Source organism: Pecten maximus, chromosome 10, assembly GCF_902652985.1.
Source record: "Pecten maximus chromosome 10, xPecMax1.1, whole genome shotgun sequence".
NCBI lineage: Eukaryota > Metazoa > Mollusca > Bivalvia > Pectinida > Pectinidae > Pecten > Pecten maximus.
Genome location: NC_047024.1, coordinates 15,746,232 through 15,770,438, shown reverse-complemented (window position 1 = coordinate 15,770,438; position 24,207 = coordinate 15,746,232). Strand labels below are relative to the sequence as shown.

The 24,207-nt window shown below is 37.7% G+C and overlaps 2 protein-coding genes across 3 annotated transcripts; both read right to left on the bottom strand.

Annotated features, from left to right (window-relative positions):
• Positions 1-512: 512 nt before the first annotated feature.
• On the bottom strand, positions 513-7,749 carry LOC117335719 (oxidoreductase HTATIP2-like). Its single transcript, XM_033895893.1, has 6 exons — positions 7,550-7,749; positions 4,615-4,812; positions 3,602-3,709; positions 2,965-3,102; positions 2,303-2,364; positions 513-1,448 (listed from the first exon to the last, which is right to left on the bottom strand). Exons 2-6 carry the CDS (start codon positions 4,801-4,803, stop codon positions 1,226-1,228), a joined length of 720 nt encoding a protein of 239 aa, XP_033751784.1. The 5' UTR covers positions 4,804-4,812; positions 7,550-7,749; the 3' UTR covers positions 513-1,225.
• Positions 7,750-9,252: 1,503 nt separating this feature from the next.
• Positions 9,253-16,080, bottom strand: LOC117335717 (oxidoreductase HTATIP2-like). 2 transcript variants are annotated; one of them, XM_033895891.1, is made up of 6 exons: positions 15,949-16,080; positions 13,965-14,154; positions 13,570-13,677; positions 12,666-12,803; positions 11,977-12,038; positions 9,253-11,272 (listed from the first exon to the last, which is right to left on the bottom strand). In XM_033895891.1, exons 2-6 carry the CDS (start codon positions 14,151-14,153, stop codon positions 11,050-11,052), a joined length of 720 nt encoding a protein of 239 aa, XP_033751782.1. In that variant the 5' UTR covers position 14,154; positions 15,949-16,080; the 3' UTR covers positions 9,253-11,049. The 2 variants fall into 2 exon arrangements, with proteins under 2 accessions (XP_033751782.1, XP_033751783.1); XM_033895892.1 differs by lacking the exon at positions 15,949-16,080 and adding an exon at positions 15,592-15,616.
• Between the last annotated feature and the right edge of the window lie 8,127 nt (positions 16,081-24,207).

Below are 24,207 nucleotides of genomic sequence, written 5' to 3'. Positions count from 1 at the left end.
ATCAGTATCTCATTGGGAACTATTCTATTTCATGTGAGATCTAATAATTATCAACTATAAATATTACAGTTGTCTGTCTGTCGTCTGTCTGTCGTCTGTCTGTGTTTGGCGACATCAGTGGATATGTAAAGCCTTCCTGTCTGTACCACCTATCGTACATGTATACGTTCTATATTTCCAAAGTATGGTTAGGTTAATGTATTCGATACAACAAAGGTAATAGTATGACCCCACAAAGGACAAGATGATCATACCGGTAACATATATAAAACATCTTTATCAGTAGAGAAAACAAAACATAACAGAAAGAATATTTACCTGATTAGTCAAATGCTAGTTACAAAGAAATCTGTTCTGATTGAAGTAATGAGGCTCGGCGCTAAATTACTTTTTAAATTGTCTTTCTGAGCTGTCAGCGACGATATATAAATCATCAGTGATCATAGAACTAATATCGTATTTAAATCACTCACGTGATTTTCAATGTGTAGATAGTATGACACGACAATAAATCAGTAGAATAACTACAATCTTTATTTAGGAGTATGTGACTTAGCCCGGAGTTGTTCTAGATTTTCACCAGGGGTTCCGTCTATGACGCAGAAGACTCTAACCCTGCTGGGACGCATGGTCCTATTCTATAAATACGAATACACTATGTAAAAAACATATCATTCTTGATTTAATTATGAACAATAATTTTTATTTCACCTTCTGTTGGAGAAAAACGGTACCCGGAGAATCCCACTTGGTTGGGCAGGCGACCTCAAATTTTTTCACATCTGATTGAGAAATAAAATCCGTGTTGCTCAGTGAAAGGCGTGTGTGTTGAAATTGCGCCACCGGACAGGACATACGTAAGTGATATGTAATCTGTATTGCTACCAATAAAACACTGGTACCATAAAGTTATAGTGCCTACATCTCTTTCATTAAAAAATATGACGTCATAATTTAAAAATAACCATGATGTCATAATTTTGAAGTTGAATAAAATATGACGTAATGTTGTGATGTTTATTCATGATCTCATTTCTTGTTCTCGTCCTGCCTGACCAAGCTATGTATCTGTTCGTTGTTGTGGACTCCGTATGCAGGTTACTTGCTTCCTAGGCGCCTATGAGGAACGATATCGAAAGCTTTTTGATAATCCATGTATATACAGAGACCCAATTAAAATCGTACATTGAAATATGACGTCATTTTGTGACGTTTAGTCGCGATCTTATTTCTTGTTCTCGTCCTGCCTGACCAAGCCATGTATCTGTTCATTGTTGTGGACTCTGAGTTTCTCGTCACCAGGTGTCACTGTGTCCACGACCATTGCTCTCCCTACGTAAGACGTTGGCACGGATCCTTTTGTGGGGAACATACAAATCCATGGCTTCATGAGGGTCTGGAACATCCGCTCTCCTAGGCGACGTTCTGGGCGATCACACAACAGGAGCCTGGATATCGACAACAAAAGATAGTGATTGTTTAAGATGTTTAATGAACGGATTATATTTTGCAGTAGACAATAGCCTGATTAATCGATTTTAATTACAGGCTTTGGCATGATTTAGGATGTAAAATCGACAATGTTGATATATAAATAGGGATTAAATCTGGAAAAACTTTCACAACACATTGCAGTGTTAGAGGGACTGAATTATAATATTTGCGGCAGGTTTTTTTCATGAACAGATTTGTAACGAATAGGTGAAACTTGCTTAATATGGCGGGGACATTCACAGAGTTTCTTGCATATGGTGATATATTCATGGGGTCTTTTTTAGAATGTTGTGTTAGAATATACTTTATGGGGAATCATATTCATATCCTCATCAAACTATAATTACGGACACATTTTTTTTTCATTATATTATCTCTAATTAAGCTGCTAATCTGATTTGTTTTATTATATAGTTTACTCAATTCTCATATTGTATGACACACTATTTCAGAAAAGAGAATAAAAATAAAATCACATCAAACATTTCTTAATGTAAACCGGTAAACTGTTTACATTTCATAAATCTTTTGCAATCATATTGAAATTCTAATTTGGCCTTAAATCAATCATGTACTACCATCACTGCGGACTATTAGAATGGACAGCCATTTTGTCAACACTCACCTGTCATCTTCTTAACGTGACATCTGTGACGTAATAATTTGTACATGCGTTCTTTTAAATATCATTTATTACTTATTGGTTTATATATAACAGTAGTACATGCATGCCAATGGAATGTTAATACTAAGCTGATTGTCATAATCAAAACTTGTTTATGACCTATTGACCTTTCATTATACTCACGCGGGTTTAAATATAGATAACTTGTCAAACGACATCTTCTTCAGGGAATCTTCTACTTCTCCCTGGGACAGAGAAACCATTTTAATGATTTATGAAACATATTCTAAAAAATCCAAAAACTTTTGATTTACAACAAACACTTGCATACTTATTATGTATATATATAGAGTTTGATGATGTTCAATTTTGAGAACGGGGTGCAATGATAAAAACAGTTAAAACAATACAAAGAGACAGATTAAAATTACACATACCATTTCAGTATGTAATCTTTAATCACCATTTTACACAATATTACCCCTATGATGGAAAAATATGGCCACAGCTTCAACCCAATTATGACTAGATCCTGAGATGGTTCTCACTTTCTTTCCAATATCCCCTGACCGCCTGTGTTACATTGAAATGTGGTTTCGGTGCAATTTTCATTTTCACTTTTTTTTCAGCCACAGCAATGATCACATCTTATATCAACCTATGATAATAATTACACTTGCTGAAATCATTGGAAACGCACAAGGAAAGAAAACCGGATATTCAATAGAGAAACCCCACAAGGTAACATTTCTTAAAAAGGAATTGTAATAATTTGCTGATTTTATCATGCGGTATTACGCCATGCAATTGCATAAAGAATTAATTTATTTAAAGCATGCGTGCACCTTTGTTTTCACGTAGAGAAACATGCTGTTTTTATCCGCAGTAGAAGCCGTCACCACACTGAAATGTTGACAGCCATTAGATTTGGCAATCTCTGCACTTTTCAGTACATAATCCCGATCGACTTTGATGAATCCTTCCTGCAAAGAAAAAAAGAGAAATCACAAAATGTGACATACTAAAATATTAAACTAGTTACTGACGCCTGATGATCCTGTATTCTCCTGATATGGTCACTTCAACGTTTCTCTGGTCATATTAACAGTAACAACCGCCACCATGTTCATCTATGTCGTGGAATAAATATTAAAATAAGAATATTTATTTATAAAACGAGTTTTTTTTTACACAAACAGAAATTGAAAGCTTAATTTGCGAGCTTTCGAAAACGTCTGCTTCCTTAGTCAAGCAAAGAGTATCACAAACAGAAAATGAAAACTTAAATTTGCGAGCTTTCGATGTAAAAAGAAAGCTTGAAAATTAACTTTTCAATTTCTGTTTGTGTAAAGAAAAACAACTTATTATACATCATATTGTAAAATGTATCCCATGATAACATGTTTTTAACGTTTCTGCTAAGTTATCATGGAATTGGAGCGGAAAATTTGATTTAAGAGAAAAACATAAATGGGTGTTTACCTTCCCTGCTTTTCCTTTCGTAGTTCCCAAACAACAGTAACCAACTTGTGATCCCTGGAACGCCTCTGAATATTCTTCCAGCTTGTCGTAATCAACGACTCTCTGCTCCTGTTAACAGTTTGTGTAACTATTGTACATGAATATAGATATTGTACACATCGTTATTAGCATTACGGGCTTAATACACCTGTGATGCTCTTCGAAAAAAATGAAAAAGATGTTATTTGCCAAAAAAAAAAAAAGAAAAAAAAAGAAGGAAAATTGATGACGAATCAATATACAAATTACTGCCAGAAAAGTTCTCCCGAATCAATATACAAATTACTGCCAGAAAAGTTCTCCCGACACGTTTAGCTTCGTTTGAAGTAATATATATATATATATAGCTTAGAAACACACATGACGAAGGAAGACAACTTTTTGACTCGTGCCCTGACCGGGCCTCGAACTCACGATCTGCGGCACCCAATCACCTATACCGCTGCGCATCGGCGTTCTTAAAAAAGAACGTTTCAATGGCGCAGTGATGGTCGGCCCGATACCCTGACATGATCATTGTGAAAGTCGTCTATAAGATGATATAGAATACCCGAATCGGGCAGCGGTATAGGCTGCGGGTATTTCTGGCTAGGCGATTGGGTGCCGTATATCGTGAGTTCGAGGCCCGGTCAGGGCACGAGTCAAAAAGTTGTCTTCCTTCGTCATTTGTGTTTCTAAGCTTTATATCTATCAATTAGCAAAATATATCATATACAGTATGTGTTTGTGATCCGAAGATAAAGATTTGAATTTCCTGTCGTAGTTGTACCGAGAGAAATATATATATATGGAAGAATTATATTTTGTACAAACTAATTAAATGAAGTAATTCATGAATATCACGAGAGCTTATTTTCTATAAATAGGTAAATATTTTGATGTTTTTCACTCACTCCACGCCTTTCTGAAAGGATTGTGTTAAAGACACAAAATTCTATTCTATTCAATATTCTTTATATATCGTTATTACTCACAAACTCTGGTCCGGGGTCAGGGTTCAGATCCACTTTCCGACGACCAATGAGGACAACTTTGTTAAATATTCTATTTTTAGACAAGGCTTTGACTAGCTCCTTCCCACACTCTCCCGTATATCCAATGACGAAGGCCGACTTCCCCATGTCTCTGTAGTGTTTAACCTTGTCCTCAAACCCCTCCGACATTCTTCACAACTAAACAAATAATGATATGAATATTAAAACACTAGTTCTGAAAGTCCTTAGATCAACATCATTACCTATATGGTGAGGCAAAATTAATAAAGCAATGCCAAAATATGAACAAAATGTAGATTGTAATGGAGATCAAAGAATACATATAACACGAAAAGGCATTCCTAAAGTATCAGTGGTTGACTGTGTATGTCAACTTATGTAGTGTTGTTTGTGTATGTCAACTTATGTAGTGTTGTTTGTGTATGTCAACTTATGTAGTGTTGTTTGTGTATATGTCGACTGTATGTAGTGTTGTTTGTGTATGTCAACTTATGTAGTGTTGTTTGTGTATGTCAACTTATGTAGTGTTGTTTGTGTATGTCAACTTATGTAGTGTTGTTTGTGTATGTCAACTTATGTAGTGTTGTTTGTGTATGTCAACTTATGTAGTGTTGTTTGTGTATGTCAACTTATGTAGTGTTGTTTGTGTATGTCAACTTATGTAGTGTTGTTTGTGTATGTCAACTTATGTAGTGTTGTTTGTGTATGTCAACTTATGTAGTGTTGTTTGTGTATATGTCGACTGTATGTAGTGTTGTTTGTGTATGTCGACTGTATGTAGTGTTGTTTGTGTATGTCAACTTATGTAGTGTTGTTTGTGTATATGTCGACTGTATGTAGTGTTGTTTGTGTATGTCGACTGTATGTGGTGTTGTTTGTGTATGTCGACTGTATGTAGTGTTGTTTGTGTATGTCGACTGTATGTAGTGTTGTTTGTGTATGTCGACTGTATGTAGTGTTGTTTGTGTATATGTCGACTGTATGTAGTGTTGTTTGTGTATATGTCGACTGTATGTAGTGTTGTTTGTGTATGTCGACTGTATGTAGTGTTGTTTGTGTATGTCAACTTATGTAGTGTTGTTTGTGTATGTCAACTTATGTAGTGTTGTTTGTGTATATGTCGACTGTATGTAGTGTTGTTTGTGTATGTCGACTGTATGTAGTGTTGTTTGTGTATATGTCGACTGTATGTAGTGTTGTTTGTGTATGTCGACTGTATGTAGTGTTGTTTGTGTATGTCAACTTATGTAGTGTTGTTTGTGTATGTCAACTTATGTAGTGTTGTTTGTGTATGTCAACTTATGTAGTGTTGTTTGTGTATGTCAACTTATGTAGTGTTGTTTGTGTATGTCAACTTATGTAGTGTTGTTTGTGTATGTCAACTTATGTAGTGTTGTTTGTGTATGTCAACTTATGTAGTGTTGTTTGTGTATGTCAACTTATGTAGTGTTGTTTGTGTATATGTCGACTGTATGTAGTGTTGTTTGTGTATGTCGACTGTATGTAGTGTTGTTTGTGTATGTCAACTTATGTAGTGTTGTTTGTGTATATGTCGACTGTATGTAGTGTTGTTTGTGTATGTCGACTGTATGTGGTGTTGTTTGTGTATGTCGACTGTATGTAGTGTTGTTTGTGTATGTCGACTGTATGTAGTGTTGTTTGTGTATGTCGACTGTATGTAGTGTTGTTTGTGTATGTCGACTGTATGTAGTGTTGTTTGTGTATGTCGACTGTATGTAGTGTTGTTTGTGTATGTCGACTGTATGTAGTGTTGTTTGTGTATATCGACTGTATGTAGTGTTGTTGGTGTATATCGACTGTATGTAGTGTTGTTTGTGTATGTCGACTGTATGTAGTGTTGTTTGTGTATGTCGACTGTATGTAGTGTTGTTTGTGACAGTCGACTGTATGTAGTGTTGTTTGTGTATGTCGACTGTATGTAGTGTTGTTTGTGTATGTCGACTGTATGTAGTGTTGTTTGTGTATGTCGACTGTATGTAGTGTTGTTTGTGTATGTCGACTGTATGTAGTGGTGTTGGTGTATGTCGACTGTATGTAGTGTTGTTTGTATATGTCGACTGTTTGTAGTGTTGTTTGTGTTGCCGACTGTATGTAGTGGTGTTTGTGTATGTCGACTGTATGTAGTGTTGTTTGTGTTTACGACTTTTGTAGTGTTGTTTGTGTTTACGACTGTATGTAGTGTTGTTTGTGTATGTCGACTGTATGTAGTGTTGTTTGTGTATGTCGACTGTATGTAGTGTTGTTTGTGTATGTGGACTGTATGTAGTGTTGTTTGTGTATATGACTGTATGTAGTGTTGTTTGTGTATATCTACTATTTGTTTTAGTGCTGTAAAGGTCGATGTAGTATTATTGTGTATGGGTAGTGTTTTATTTAGTCCCATGTATGCTATACGTGTCAATTCAATTCACTTTATTGACTTTAAGCTTTACAGCACATCAGTACATATAACATATATACAATACAATAAACAGCAATATAGTAGTGAAGTAACAATAGCTATATAGAATGGACATCTGTAATTAAAAAAAAACACACCAGAAAGGGTCAGTAAGCTAGTCCTTCCTGTATTCACTTAAATTAGGTCATTCAACCTATAACATACACATACAGCACACTTAGGTCAATCACTCGATATAATAAGGTTAATCAACCTATAATAGTAACCGATATGTGTATACACCTCACAAAGTAAAACAATCTGGCCCAGTTGTTGATACATACAGCACACAGTACTGAAATCAAACACTACCCCATCGTAGACTAAATAAAATAATGGATTAGCATTAATTATTATAATGAACATAAACTGCTGACTAACACGGAGTTTAATGTCATAAGTATGATATATTGTACCTATAAATACATATGATGATAAACAAGGTGTACTTACATTTAGCTGATCGGATTCAATATATATCCCACATTACTTTTACTAACCTATCCGTTCACCTCTGACTGATTACCCTATAACACTGGGTAGCCGTGCCGGATATTACGGATAGTTTCGTCGATGGCTAATACACACATGTACATCCTACTTATTCACCCCGTGAGCATTGTACAATCTGCGTGGCACGCGCTACTGAGTGAATTGAACTACCTGGGATTGCCAGACCTGTTCAAGACCCGTTGTTATGTCTGATGGTACCCCTTTAACTCTGATTAGGATCACGGGACTGTATTTGTATTTAATAGATTGTACAAGAGACATACGGTTCAAAATAAGAGTTGGTTAGAATGAAGCCCAAATGAATTGCACAATACAACTGTTTCCTCTTTCTATGACTTTTCAGTGATATTAGAGACACCTTTCATTTGTTTCGTCCTTCTATGACTTGTCAGTGATACTAGGGACATCATACAGCTGTTTCGTCCTTCTAGGACTCGTCAGTGATACTAGGGACATCATACAGCTGTTTCGTCCTTCTAGGACTCGTCAGTGATACTAGGGACATCATACAGCTGTTTCGTCCTTCTAGGACTCGTCAGTGATACTAGGGACATCATACAGCTGTTTCGTCCTTCTAGGACTCGTCAGTGATACTAGGGACATCATACAGCTGTTTCGTCCTTCTAAGACTCGTCAGTGATGTTCGGGGCATCATACAGCTGTTTCGTCCTTCTAAGACTCGTCAGTGATGTTCGGGGCATCATACAGCTGTTTCGTCCTTCTAGGACTCGTCAGTGATGTTAGAGACATCATACAGCTGTTTCGTCCTTCTAGGACTCGGCAGTGATGTTAGAGACACCATACAGCTGTTTCGTCCTTCTAAGACGCGTCAGTGATGTTCGGGGCATCATACAGCTGTTTCGTCCTAGGACACGTCAGTGATGTTAGGGACATCATACAGCTGTTTCGTCCTTCTAGGACTCGTCAGTGATGTTGGGGACACCATACATCTGGTCCTTCTAGGACTCATCAGTGATGTTAGAAACACCATACATCTGTTTCGTCCTTGGACTCGTCATTGATGTTAGGGACATCATACAGCTGTTTCGTCCTTCTAGGGCTTGTCAGTGATATTAGGGATATCATCAACACACAATCTATTCTATATGTCATCTTTTAACACAATACATTGTTCAAAAGATCTTTTACATACCAAGGTCCTCACATATGAAATATAGCTTACCTTCTTACATACCAAACTAGAAAAGTCTTTAATCCTTCAAGAAATGTGTCCAAAAGTATTTGAAGGTGTAACAATTCAACATGTATTTGTTTTAGAAATGTACTTATGACAACAGATAGCTGATACCATACAATAGCCTATAGTCTTTTTGAAATGGTGTTTTCCACCAAGTGCATTGCTTCCAAAACATTCAAAGCTGTTGTAATTAGTAATTGGCTGAATCCGTGTGGAGTTGTGGTCATTCGTGCCGAGGACTCAGTTGATGAGACAAGAGTTGATATGACCGACACAGAATCCGAATCCTTGACACGAGTTATCAGGCTAACAGGAAATTGAAATATCAGTATATGTAAACAATAATATAGTGCTGTGATATTTGTCCATCATCATCTTACTACTCAACTATTTTATAACTACATTAATTGGTATTAATATTTGACATTATAACACAGAACCTACGTTTTTAAATTATATAGTCATTTATTGAACATAACATAATTAAAATAACAGTTTAAACTATATTACATAGTTAATACTTAGGAACATCATAATGTATAATGAAAACAGCGCATTTCAAAGCCCAAGCACTCCAAACTCGATAATATTAAGACTTGTGTCTGATCTTTTGTCTTTTGGTGCCATGGGTGATTGGATACAAGACAGATACGATCATAAATATAGAAGACATATTAAGCTGCGATGTATTTGAATTGTGGAGTTGATGAAGCCATCAACATCCTTGTTATGGCATGACTTGCACGAATCACTTATAATTATGAATTATTCATTTATTACCATGACAACGATACAAGCCTTTGTCTCAAATATATACAGTAGTTTATGTCGTCAATAAAGTAACTGTGACAGTACCGAGAATTAAATTGCCATATTTCGATGCAATCCTCGCTTTTAGCAAGACGTCAATAATGTACAAATATTACTATCCTGAACATCACCATTGGGCCAAACGTGTTGTTTGAAGTCATTTAAGCATTGAACGCGCGCTTCATGTTGAATTTGCCTCTGTCCAGTTGGCATTCATATTAACTATGAATGCCAACTGAAAGCTGTTCAATGCTTATATTTACCATCTGCGATTTTTTATTTGTCGTGCGATTTTTTTTGAAATTTTCAAATTCAAATTTCAGTTGGCAGTTCATAAGCTGGTGAACTCGCAACTGAACTGGTAGGGTTATATAGTGGCAGTGCCATACAATGGTAAATATTTGATCATGCCCTGATATCCAGTGAATAACATTGACGTACATGTCACTAAGTGCAATATACCATGGGCCATTTTGTTTTGGCCGCGCCAGTCATAAGTTGTTTGTGATGTCACAATATGGATATTGACGTTTAGCAATGAATTGAAATTAATGTCACAAAACGGCTGTGTTTGATTTGTCCTCAAGATTTTGACTTTCTAACCCGTCAAGAATTAGGATCTTAATTTTGTTAATATGTCTTCATTTCTTGTGAGATTTTAAGGAAACTCGTCTCGCCGTTTCTAATTTTGCTAGCAGAAATAAAAACTTCTCGTGACTCATTACATAAAAACTCATATGAAATAGTTAAAGTTTAGTTAGTCATAGTTATTGTCCAGTCCACGAACAGAAACAGTTCCTCTATCTATTACTATTATACAAATTGTGTTTTAAGTTCATTTCCAGTTTTAAATTATTAGCAATAAACAACATCTTCCGGAAGATTGTTCCATATCCATGTATAATTGCATTTTCCATGATCTTTAAAGCCAGGTGTTGCTCCAGGTACTCATCGTCTACAGGTGATGATGTAAAGTGCGTTCCTCCTCTTGTTTTGTAATAACTTCAAAAATCTATGTATCATCGGCAAACATGTTTAATACCAGAATTTACTATTTCTGGTAGATCGTTAATAAATATCACGAACAGTAGAGGGCTATGATCTGATCCCTTTGGGGTCCCTGACGTGACATCTGTCCATTCGGAATGCACATCTTGTCTAGATACGCGCTGCATACTTCCGCAATCGGAACACCACGCCTCCGTCTGCGAACGTAGGGGAAAATGACGAGGGGTTCCGATTGGATACTTCCGCTCAAAATAAATAAGACCCATAGCATCATTTCACCTATAATTCATTATGCACGTTATTTGTTTCCTGGGCGCCTATGAGGAACGATATCAAAGCTTTTTGATAATCCATGTATATACAGAGACCCAATTAAAATCGTACATTGAAATATGACGTCATTTTGTGACGTTTAGTCGCAGTCTCATTTCTTGTTCTCGTCCTGCCTGACCAAGCCATGTATCTGTTCATTGTTGTGGACTCTGAGTTTCTCGTCACCAGGTGTCACTGTATCCACGACCATTGCTCTCCCTACGTAAGACGTTGGCACGGATCCTTTTGTGGGGAACATGTAAATCCACGGTTTCATCAATGTCAAAGCAACCCTTTCCACTACGCGTCTCTCCCCGCGATCACACAACAGCATTCTGTGTATAAAAATAGGATTAAACATGTACTTAAAGAAATTTAGAAATGCAAGCAAATGTCACATTGAACAAGGAATGTATTCCGATAGTTAATTTTACGATTAACGAATATTTCCATATGACGTCAACAATGAAGAATTGTCGGCGATATATAGAGAATACATGGTTAGTGCCTTAAAATATAAGCTGTATTTTGGTAAGGGTAAAGAAAGACAAAAGTGGCGAGCCTTGGCAACCCTCTTTTGTATTTCTGCCCCAGCCAAAAATACAGCTTATATTTTAAGCACTGACTATGTATTCTATTTATCCTGCAACATTTAATAAATCAACAATAATCCAAATATCGCCTTTTAAACGTTGTTTCACTTGGAAGTAGGTCAGTCGAATTAACGCACGTGCTAAGATTCCAAAATACAGCTGTTTTCCGTCACTACCGTATACAGCAAAAATATATATGGTGGGTGTATTCCGACAATGCGGTGGCAGTTGCAGGATAAATACCGGTATGTACCGGGGATATATGACGTAAAAATCTGAGGAAAAATAGGGCAGCGGTTGTTACTAAAATGACGGGGTCGTTGTTGGCATTACATTAACGTTTTGACTCGGAGGTGATTATGAAAGGAAGACAACTCGCCCAAGACCATCTGTGAGACGCACTGTGAGACGCAGGATGATTTACAACAATCACATGTAATACTTACGCTGGTTTAAATATAGATAATTTGTCAAACGCCATCTTTGTTAGAGCATCTTCTACTTCTCCCTGTAACAATAAACATTATCTAAATCATTTGTTAAAAGTGCATTACCCTTTATATTTATCTACATGATCTGCTATGACAATAATATCATTTTGATGGATTATCAATTAAGTTTCTTATTTCCCTCGTAAATATTAACATCTTTCGGAATTGGTTTTTATGTTGGTGGTCACGCGTGACTTAGTGAAATCTTTGTTGATATTGCTACTTCAGAAATATATGTTTATATACTTCTGGTTACCTGGTTTTGCCTTCCGCCCTCAAATATATTGCCAACCCTGTGGTCCTACATTAAAATGTCGTTTTTTTGTTGTTGTTTTTTTTTGTTGACTTTTTTTTTTTTTTTTTTTAAATTATTATCTAAATGCACTTTAATAAGTAATTTTTATCAGTTAATAGCTAGAGTATATATATATATATATATATATTGTATCCCTAATTATAATTTGTCCCATTACACATGTAGTAGTAGACACTAAAATTATCTTAAGGACATATTTATAATACTATCCTGATACGGCTAGACAAAGTCATTATCCAATGGTTATTGATATTCATTGGGGTATACCCCTTACCCTAACACTATTATATTGACAAACAAGCCAATTAAAACCTTTAAAATTGTATACCTTTGTTTTCACGTAGAGAAACATGCTGTTTTTATCCGCAGTAGAAGCCGTCACCACACTGAAATGTTGACAGCCATTAGATTTGGCAATCTCTGCACTTTTCAGTACATAATCCCGATCGACTTTGATGAATCCTTCCTGGAGGAAAGGGAAAAAAGGAAATAAATAAATAAATAAATAAACATGTTAAGTCGTGGCGGGGTTTAATACTTCCACAAAGTATTTCCGTTACATTTTCATTCGAACATTTTGAGTCGTTGCCTTGCAAATATTGTCCGATCTCAATCTAGATTAAAGTTGGTACATCCACGATAATGAGTAATTATGATTGATTGAACACAAAATCAATATGGTTTATATTTACATACACTGCCAAAGGTTAATACTTTACGTTATTACTACCTTCCAAAAGTCTGAGATTATTTTTTAGATTTTAAAGTGAATAAAGAATTATTTGCATCCCGAAGAAATTCTATCGCGCTCCGCCTCTATTCTCGCCTCAACATTTCGTATGTAACTTTCGCTTCTATAGGCGACTATTATTAGGACTCTGTTAGTATATTTTCATGGTTTGGTGTTAATAAGATATATTGTATACCGTTTATTTGCTAGCCCTTCATCCAACCATGCTACTGCCCCAATATCATAACCCTGGGTTTCCTGGTTATTGAGAAGAAGTTGGAAATCTATATTTATATTGCTGACGGACGACGCACGTTGACGGACAAAAGACGATTGCAATAGGTCACTTGAAACTTCGTCTCAAGTGACCTAAGGAAAGATCATTAGAGCTGAAACAGTTCAAATTGACTTCTAATAAGCTTGCTATAGTCAATTTCACACAAATATATTATAAAACCAGTTTAATATCTCACCGACATTAAATTCCTCTTTTATATATTACCTTTCCTGCTTTCCCTCTCGTAGTTCCCAAACAACAGTAACCAACTTGTGATCCTTCGAACGCCTCTTTGTATTCCTCCAGTTTGTCATAATCAATAACTTTCTGTTCCTGTCAACAACAGGTTTGCATGTTTCAGTTATTGCTAACAACAAACACTCTCCACCGATTTAATTAGTTAATAAGCTGTACAGACAAAACGCACGGTTAAGCCTTACTACAAAGTATTTTAAAATTTCAAGTATAGCTATTTAAAAAAAAAAACAACAAACAACAAACAAATAAACAAACTATAGGTGCAACCGGTATACATCTAGGTTCAGCTCTGCATATCGTTATTACTGACAAGCTCTGGTCTGGGGTCAGAGTTCAGTTATATATATATCGTCAATACTTACAAACTCTGGCCCGGGGTCAGGGTTCAGCTCCACTTTCCGACGACCAATGAGGACAACTTTGTTAAATATTCTATTTTTAGACAAGGCTTTGACTAGCTCCTTCCCACACTCTCCCGTATATCCAATGACAAAGGCCGACTTCCCCATGTCTCTGTAGTGTTTAACCTTGTCCTCAAACTCCTCCGACATTCTTCACAAATAAACAAAACAACAAATAAACAAACATATAACTAAACAAAACAACAAATAAACAAACAAATCCAAAATTAACACTAAAAGATTTAAACGCAGATTATTTTCTTGCACATAATTTTACACAAACTGTCATTTTTCATCATCTTATTTTTTCTTCTTCTTGTTTTCTTCTTAGTTATTAACCCTCTAACAAGTTGTATATGTTTATATTAGTCAATTTTGTTGGCCTGGGTAGTAGCGTGCGAGGGGTTCCTGTTCCTGTAAATATGTTTTTCTCTCTACATCAAATTTTGTGAAGAGAAATAAAAAAAAGTTTCAAAAAAGTTTGTCCCTCCAAGCAACGGTTTGTTCTCCTGTCTTCCACATTTTGGGGATAAAAAGATTTATATAAACATTCGAGAACATTGGCGCACCAATTATAGTCTGTTCTGGGAAAGCCCATATAAAAAGTGCATTTTTATAAAGCCATACCACATGTACCATATAGATCACAATTTATTCCCTTATTCTATCTAAGGCGGCTGTCAATATTATAACAATGTACTCCAGATTCCACTTACCAAGTTTCAATTTCATGGCATAATGCAACACTTCACACAGTATATTCTGAAATCATGTACACGTACCATATTTCATTGTTTAAACTATTTCAGTAAATAACGACTATTTTATTGGATCGTGTTTACAAATTGTTATTATCAACTACCGAATATTCAGACCTTTGAAATGAAATGTGCTTGCAAAAACATCTACTTATCGAGAAAAATCAAATCTAAGTATTTGTAATAGGAAGTCGATGAAAAACTAAAGTATTGGGATTTCGAAGTGTTTATTATCTTCACATTAAACATGTTTTACACGTCGTAAGATTCGTGGGTGTGTCAGAAAGTGTGTCTTTGAAAAAAAGGTGCTTAAAGTACATATGGGCATGCGTCAACATTGCAGAGGGGCAAACAGGAAATGCGTACCATTTTATAATATACACACGTAGCATGGTCGGTTAATATAACCCAATATCAATAATTTACTAATAACTGTACCAGTTTATACACACGTAGCATGGTCGTTAATTTAACCAAATATCAATAATTTACGAATTGATCGATTTGCTGAGTTAATGCATATCCTCTGCTTATTTGTTTAAAACCAGTTTGTGTTCCAACCTCTCTTCTACATTTCCGCTTTATCTATTCAGCCCCTAGAATCAATGAGAATTCTCAGAAAGACAAAATCAGCTATATGACGTAGTTTGCTTTTGCTTGATACTTGGTATGTGCTGTGTAATGAATGATTAAAATTTTATCTAAGGCCGCTCTTAACTTGAGAGGCTTGTGAAGAATTGATCGACATACCCTGCTTGTTATTTGTTGACGCATACCATTTAAAGTGCACATGTGTACACGTAGAGATTAGACATGGCTACATTACTTACTATTAATATATATGTAGATCAGACATTCCTCTGGTGGTGACTTTAACTATTCACTCGTTCTCAAAGGTCAATATGTAAGCGTGGGTTAAATCTGTACTTGTGTATACACACAGTACACACGACAACAAATGACCATTTTTGAAAACAAGAAATATACAATCTTGATTTACATCGACACACACCTATAGTTATAACTCAAACGTAGGTATTCAACAAGGAAGCAAAATGGTGGAACTATTTACTGTAATCGATTATAAACGACTCGTGACTCAAGTTTCCGGGATCGTTAAACAAACAATTATCAATCCTAAGTTATGATAGACAATATACTTGAGTCTGCATGTACTATCTACTTACGTTTACAGTTCTATATCCCCGATTCGTGAGGAACCTCGTACACAATATTCTAATGAGTTGATCTACCTGTCCGTCACCTTGTTACCGGTTAATAACTGTGTATGTATACCGGACCACGTGTATTAACCGGAACTAAGTGTATAGCCCTTCCGTAAACACCAAACATTGATAATACGCTATCTCAACGTCCTTTAACCGTTCAGAAATCTCAGGCCTCTTGACATAGTTAAAATAAAATTGTACACGTGTTTTAAACCCCAGCACAAAAACAATTTGACATATGACGACTACGACGACGACGACGACGACGACGACGCTGACGACGACGATGACGATGTTACACTCCGTTATACTATCATCGCTCCTACTCCGTAATACTATAATCTCTCCCACTCCGTTATACTATCATCACTCCCACTCCGTTATACTATCATCTCTCCCATTCCGTTATACTATCATCGCTCCTACTCCGTAATACTATCATCTCTCCCACTCCGTTATACTATCATCACTCCCACTCCGTTATACAATCATCACTCCCACTCCGTTATACTATAATCTCTCCCACTCCGTTATACTATCATCACTCCCACTCCGTTATACTATCATCTCTCCCACTCCGTTATACTATAATCTCTCCCACTCCGTTATACTATCATCTCTCCCACTCCGTTATACTATAATCTCTCCCACTCCGTTATACTATCATCTCTCCCACTCCGTTATACTATCGTCACTCCCACTCCGTTATACTATCATCACTCCCACTCCGTTATACTATCGTCTCTCCCACTCCGTTATACTATAATCTCTCCCACTCCGTTATACTATCATCTCTCCCACTCCATTATACTATCATCGCTCCCACTCCGTTATACTATCACCACTCCCACTCCGTTATACTATCATCGCTCCCACTCCGTTATACTATCATCACTCCCACTCCGTTATACTATAATCTCTCCCACTCCGTTATACTATCATCACTCCCACTCCGTTATACTATCATCACTCCCACTCCGTTATACTATCATCACTCCCACTCCGTTATACTACCATCTCTCCCACTCCGTTATACTATCATCACTCCCACTCCGTTATACTATCATCACTCCCACTCCGTTATACTATCATCTCTCCCACTTCGTTATACTATCATCGCTCCCTTTTCGTTATACTATTATCTATCCCACTCCGTTATACTATCATCACTCCCACTTCGTTATACTATCATCACTCCCACTCCGGTATACTATCATCTCTCCCACTTCGTTATACTATCATCACTCCCACTCCGTTATACTATCATCTCTCCCACTCCGTTATACTATCATCACTCCCACTTCGTTATACTATCATCACTCCCACTCCGGTATACTATCATCTCTTCCACTCCGTAATACTATCATCTCTCCCACTCCGTTATACTATCATCGCTCCCACTCCGTTATACTATCATCTCTCCCACTCCGTTATACTATCGTCGCTCCCACTCCGTTATACTATCATCTCTCCCACTCCGTTATACTATCATCGCTCCCACTCCGTTATACTATCATCACTCCCACTCCGTTATACTATCATCTCTCCCACTCCGTTATACTATCATCTCTCCCACTCCGTTATACTATCATCACTCCCACTCCGTTATACTATCATCTCTCCCACTCCGTTATACTATCATCTCTCCTACTCCGTTATATTATCATCTCTCCCACTCCGTTATACTATCGTCTCTTCCATTCCGTTATACTATCATCTCTCCCACTCCGTTATACTATCATCTCTCCCACTCCGTTATACTATCGTCTCTTCCATTCCGTTATACTATCATCTCTCCCACTCCGTTATACTATCATCTCTCCCACTCCGTTATACTATCATCTCTCCCACTCCGTTATACTATCGTCTCTTCCATTCCGTTATACTATCATCTCTCCCACTCCGTTATACTATCATCACTCCCACTCCATTATACTATCATCACTCCCACTCCGTTATACTGTCGTCTCTCCCACTCCGTTATACTATCGTCTCTTCCATTCCGTTATACTATCATCTCTCCCACTCCGTTATACTATCATCACTCCCACTCCGTTATACTATCATCACTCCCACTCCGTTATACTATCAACGGAGTTGGAGTGATGATAGTATAACGGAGTGGGAGAGATGATAGTATAACGGAGTGGGAGAGATGATAGTATAACGGAGTGGGAGCGATGATAATATAACGGAGTGGGAGAGATGATAGTATAACGGAGTGGGAGAGACGATAGTATAACGGAGTGGGAGCGATGATAATATAACGGAGTGGGAGCGATGATAATATAACGGAGTGGGAGAGACGATAGTATAACGGAGTGGGAGAGACGATAGTATAACGGAGTGGGAGTGATGATAGTATAACGGAGTGGGAGTGATGATAGTATAACGGAGTGGGAGCGATGATAGTATAACGGAGTGGGAGTGATGATAGTATAACGGAGTGGGAGTGATGATAGTATAACGGAGTGGGAGAGATGATAGTATAACGGAGTGGGAGTGACGATAGTATAACGGAGTGGGAGCGATGATAGTATAACGGAGTGGGAGTGATGATAGTATAACGGAGTGGGAGTGACGATAGTATAACGGAGTGGGAGCGATGATAGTATAACGGAGTGGGAGAGATGATAGTATAACGGAGTGGGAGAGATGATAGTATAACGGAGTGGGAGTGACGATAGTATAACGGAGTGGGAGTGATGATAGTATAACGGAGTGGGAGTGACGATAGTATAACGGAGTGGGAGAGATGATAGTATAACGGAGTGGGAGTGACGATAGTATAACGGAGTGGGAGTGATTATAGTATAACGGAGTGGGAGTGATGATAGTATAACGGAGTGGGAGAGATGATAGTATAACGGAGTGGGAGTGACGATAGTATAACGGAGTGGGAGCGATGATAGTATAACGGAGTGGGAGAGATGATAGTATAACGGAGTGGGAGAGATGATAGTATAACGGAGTGGGAGAGATGATAGTATAACGGAGTGGGAGAGATGATAGTATAACGGAGTGGGAGTGATGATAGTATAACGGAGTGGGAGAGATGATAGTATAACGGAGTGGGAGAGATGATAGTAGAACTAGAAAATTACACAAAGAACCAGAAAACTCAACCTTGAACAGGAAAACTTCACATAGAACAGGGAAACTCTACATAGAACAGGGAAACTCTACATAGAACAGGGAAACTCCACATAGAACAGGGAAAATCCACATAGAACAGGGAAACTGCACATAGAACAGGGAAACTCCACATAGAACAGAGAAACTCCACATAGAACAGGGAAACTCCACATAAACAAGAAAACTCCACATGGAACAGGGAAACTCCACATAGAACAGGAAAACTCCACAGGGAACAAGGAAACTCCACATAGAACAGGGAAACTCCACATAGAACAGGGAAATTCCACATAGAACGAGAAAACTCCACATAGAACTAGAAAATTACACATAGAACCAGAAAATTCAACCTTGAACAGGAAAACTCCACATAGAACAGGGAAACTCCACATAGAACAGGGAAAATCCACATAGAACGATAAAACTCCACATAGAACTAGAAAATTACACATAGAACCAAAAAACTCAACCTTGAACAGGAAAACTCCACATAGAACAGGGAAACTCCACATAGAACAGAGAAACTCTACATAGAACAGGGAAACTCAACCTTGAACAGGAAAACTCCACATAGAACAAGAAAACTCCACATAGAACAAGACAACTCCACATAGAACAAGACAACTCCACATAGAAGAAGAAAACTCAAGCTTGAACAGGAAAACTCCGGCAAGAATAAGAAAACTCAACCTTGAACATACTATCAAATTACTTACTATTTAAATGAGGCCGAACCAGACACGAAGATATTTTACCTACATAGAGAAACCGTCGAATTTTACGTAAACATGATATTGCACATTGGACCCATTTTATTACAATAATGACAGGTAGTTTATATCAAACCGATTATCATGAATTGTGAAACTTGCATCTCCCCGCACGCCACGTATGTAAAGTAAATTACCGTTCCGACGATTTTGATCAGAAATGTCGGTTTTTTTACAGGAACTATGGACCTTTTAAGCGATGTTGTGATGTGTTAATAGATCGCTATCTCAGTATTAATATCAAACATCCCAACAGAAATTTACATCATTTCTTAATTTCATATAATTGAGGTTACATAGTTCTCACAATGGAGTGTTTTCCCATTAAGTGTATAAAAGTATCATTCCTGAACGACAGTTAAAAAATATTTCATACAAATTACCTCCGTCCCCTAGCGTGTTATCTATCAATGTGGCTATCTTAACGTGTTAACTGAAGTAAAACATTTTCTGTGTAGATATGTACTTACTATATGAGAAACAGAAAGTGTAACGGCTGGATTTAATCTATAAGATTCTAAACTTTGTACATACATCGCCACTGCATGTATGGGATTCTGTATATGAACTTACCGCAGTTATTGACGGCACAGAGAGAACCTTACACAAATGTCACAGGGAAATTATCAAACGAGTTCAATAATTTGATAATAAAAGGTCATGTGACATAACCACGAATGTAAGATTCAGTTTATCATGCAGCTACTATTTATGAGAAAAAAAATTGATAACTGTGAAATTAATTTCTACATAAAACGCGCCAATCACGGAATGTTTTATATAGAGTCTTAATCCTAAATCATAGAGATTAACACACTTAACAATTTTTCTTGTTCAAGGTTGAGTTACTGTTCTATGTGGAGTTTTCTTGTTCTATGTGGAGTTGTCTTGTTCTATGTGGAGTTTTCTTGTTCTATGTGGAGTTGTCTTGTTCTATGTGGAGTTTTCTTGTTCTATGTGGAGTTGTCTTGTTCTATGTGGAGTTTTCTTGTTCTATGTGGAGTTTTCCTGTTCTATGTGGAGTTTTCATGTTCAAGGTTGAGTTTCCCTTTTCCATGTGGAGTTTCCCTGTTCTATGTGGAGTTTCCCTGTTCTATGTGGAGTTTCCCTGTTCCATGTGGAGTTTCCCTGTTCTATATGGAGTTTCCCTGTTCCATGCAGAGTTTCCCTGTTCTATGTGGAGTTTCCCTGTTCTATGTGGAGTTTTCCTGTTCTATGTGGAGTTTTCATGTTCAAGGTTGAGTTTTCTTGTTCTATGTGGAGTTCTCTCGTTTTATGTGGAGTTTCCCAGTTCCATGCAGAGTTTCCCTGTTCTATGTAGAGTTACTGTTGTATGTGGAGTTTCCCTGTTCTATGTAGAGTTACTGTTGTATGTGGAGTTTCTCTGTTCTATGTGGAGTTTCCCTGTTCTATGTGGAGTTTCCCTGTTCTGTGTGGAGTTACTGTTCTATATGGAGTTTCCCTGTTCTATATGGAGTTTCCCTGTTTTATATGAAGTTTCCCTGTCTATGTGGAGTTTCCCTGTTCTATTTAGAGTTTCCCTGTTCCATGTGGAGTTTCCCTGTTCTATGTAGAGTTACTGTTCTATCTGGAGTTTCCTTGTTCTATGTGGAGTTTTCTCGTTCTATGTGGAGTTTCCCTGTTCCATGTGGAGTTTTCTTGTTCTATGTAGAGTTACTGTTCTATGTGGAGTTTCCCTGTTCTATGTGGAGTTTCCCTGTTCTATGTAGAGTTACCCTGTTCTATGTGGAGTTTCCCTGTTCTATGTGGAGTTTCCCTGTTCTATGTGGAGTTTCCCTGTTCTATGTGGAGTTTCCTTGTTCTATGTGGAGTTTCCCTGTTCTATGTGGAGTTTCCCTGTTCTATGTAGAGTTTCCCTGTTCTATGAAGAGTTGCTGTTCTATGAAGAGTTTTCCTGTTCAAGGTTGAGTTTCCCTGTTCTATGTGGAGTTTCCTTGTTCTATGTGGAGTTTCCCTGTTCTATGTGGAGTTTCCCTGTTCTATGTAGAGTTTCCCTGTTCTATGTGGAGTTTCCCTGTTCTATGTGGAGTTTCCCTGTTCTGTGTGGAGTTATTGTTCTATATGGAGTTTCCCTGTTCTATATGGAGTTTCCCTGTTCTATATGAAGTTTCCCTGTTCTATGTGGAGTTTCCTTGTTCTATGTGGAGTTTCCCTGTCTATGTGGAGTTTCCCTGTTCTATTTACAGTTTCCCTGTTCCATGTGGAGTTTCCCTGTTCTATGTAGAGTTACTGTTCTATGTGGAGTTTCCCTGTTCTATGTGGAGTTTCCTTGTTCTATGTGGAGTTTTCTCGTTCTATGTGGAGTTTCCCTGTTGTATGTGGAGTTTCCCTGTTCTATTTCGAGTTTCCCTGTTCTATGTGGAGTTTCCCTGTTCTGTGTGGAGTTACTGTTCTATATGGATTTGTCTTGTTGTAGGTTTAGTTTTCTCGTTCTATGTGGAGTTTCCCTGTTCTATGTGGAGTTTCCCTGTTCTATGTGGAGTTACTGTTCTATGTGGAGTTTCCCTGTTCTATGTGGAGTTTCCCTGTTCTATGAGGAGTTTCCCTGTCCTATGTGGAGTTTCCCTGTTCTGTGTAGAGTTACTGTTCTATGTGGAGTTTCCCTGTTCTATGTGGAGTTTCCCTGTTCTATGTGGAGTTTTCTTGTTCTATGTGGAGTTTTCTCGTTCTATGTGGAGTTTCCCTGTTCTATGTGGAGTTTCCCTGTTCTATGTGGAGTTTCCTTGTTCTATGTGGAGTTTCCCTGTTCCTGTTCTATGTGGAGTTTCCCTGTTCTATGTAGAGTTTCCCTGTTGTATGTAGAGTTACTGTTGTATGTGGAGTTTCTCTGTTCTATGTAGAGTTACTGTTGTATGTGGAGTTTCCCTGTTCTATGTAGAGTTACTGTTCTATGTGGAGTTTCCCTGTTCTATGTGGAGTTTCCTTGTTCTATGTGGAGTTTTCTCGTTCTATGTGGAGTTTCCCTGTTGTATGTGGAGTTTCCCTGTTCTATTTCGAGTTTCCCTGTTCTATGTGGAGTTTCCCTGTTCTGTGTGGAGTTACTGTTCTATATGGATTTGTCTTGTTGTAGGTTTAGTTTTCTCGTTCTATGTGGAGTTTCCCTGTTCTATGTGGAGTTTCCCTGTTCTATGTGGAGTTACTGTTCTATGTGGAGTTTCCTTGTTCTATGTGGAGTTTCCCTGTCTATGTGGAGTTTCCCTGTTCTATTTACAGTTTCCCTGTTCCATGTGGAGTTTCCCTGTTCTATGTAGAGTTACTGTTCTATGTGGAGTTTCCCTGTTCTATGTGGAGTTTCCTTGTTCTATGTGGAGTTTTCTCGTTCTATGTGGAGTTTCCCTGTTGTATGTGGAGTTTCCCTGTTCTATTTCGAGTTTCCCTGTTCTATGTGGAGTTTCCCTGTTCTGTGTGGAGTTACTGTTCTATATGGATTTGTCTTGTTGTAGGTTTAGTTTCTCGTTCTATGTGGAGTTTCCCTGTTCTATGTGGAGTTTCCCTGTTCTATGTGGAGTTTCCCTGTTCTATGTGGAGTTACTGTTCTATGTGGAGTTTCCCTGTTCTATGTGGAGTTTCCCTGTTCTATGAGGAGTTTCCCTGTCCTATGTGGAGTTACTGTTCTATGTGGAGTTTCCCTGTTCTATGTGGAGTTTCCTTGTTCTATGTGGAGTTTTCTCGTTCTATGTGGAGTTTCCCTGTTGTATGTGGAGTTTCCCTGTTCTATTTCGAGTTTCCCTGTTCTATGAGGAGTTTCCCTGTCCTATGTGGAGTTACTGTTCTATGTGGAGTTTCCCTGTTCTATGTGGAGTTTCCCTGTTCTATGTGGAGTTTCCCTGTTCTATGTGGAGTTTCCCTGTTCCATGTGGAGTTTCCCTGTTCTATGTGGAGTTTCCCTGTTCTATGTGGAGTAACTGTTCTATATGGAGTTTCCCTGTTCTATGTGGAGTTTCCTTGTTCTATGTGGAGTTTCCCTGTTCTATGTGGAGTTTTCTCGTTCTATGTGGAGTTTCCCTGTTCTATGTGGAGTTTCCCTGTTCTATGTGGAGTTTCCCTGTTCTATGTGGAGTTTTCTCGTTCTATGTGGAGTTTCCCTGTCATATGGGGAGTTTCCCTGTTATATGGGGAGTTTCCCTGTTGTATGTGGAGTTTCCCTGTTCTATGTGGAGTTTCCCTGTTGTATGTGGAGTTTCCCTGTTCTATGTGGAGTTTCCCTGTTCTATGTGGAGTTACTGTTCTATGTGAAGTTGCCCTGTTCTATGTGGAATTACTGTTCTATATGGATTTGTCTTGTAGGTTT

Bases quoted from the DNA above. Each gene is read 5' to 3' on its own strand.
- LOC117335717 (XM_033895891.1), bottom strand. From the start codon at position 14,153: ATGTCGGAGGAGTTTGAGGACAAGGTTAAACACTACAGAGACATGGGG. The intron at 13,678-13,964 runs GTAAGTATTGAC...TGTTGTTGACAG, and splicing joins CTGACCCCGGGCCAGAGTTT to GAACAGAAAGTTATTGATTA. The intron at 12,804-13,569 runs GTAATATATAAA...CCTTTCCTCCAG, and splicing joins CGAGAGGGAAAGCAGGAAAG to GAAGGATTCATCAAAGTCGA.
- LOC117335719 (XM_033895893.1), bottom strand. From the start codon at position 4,803: ATGTCGGAGGGGTTTGAGGACAAGGTTAAACACTACAGAGACATGGGG. The intron at 3,103-3,601 runs GTAAACACCCAT...TTTTCTTTGCAG, and splicing joins CGAAAGGAAAAGCAGGGAAG to GAAGGATTCATCAAAGTCGA. The intron at 1,449-2,302 runs GTGAGTATAATG...GTCGATATCCAG, and splicing joins TTATCTATATTTAAACCCGC to GCTCCTGTTGTGTGATCGCC.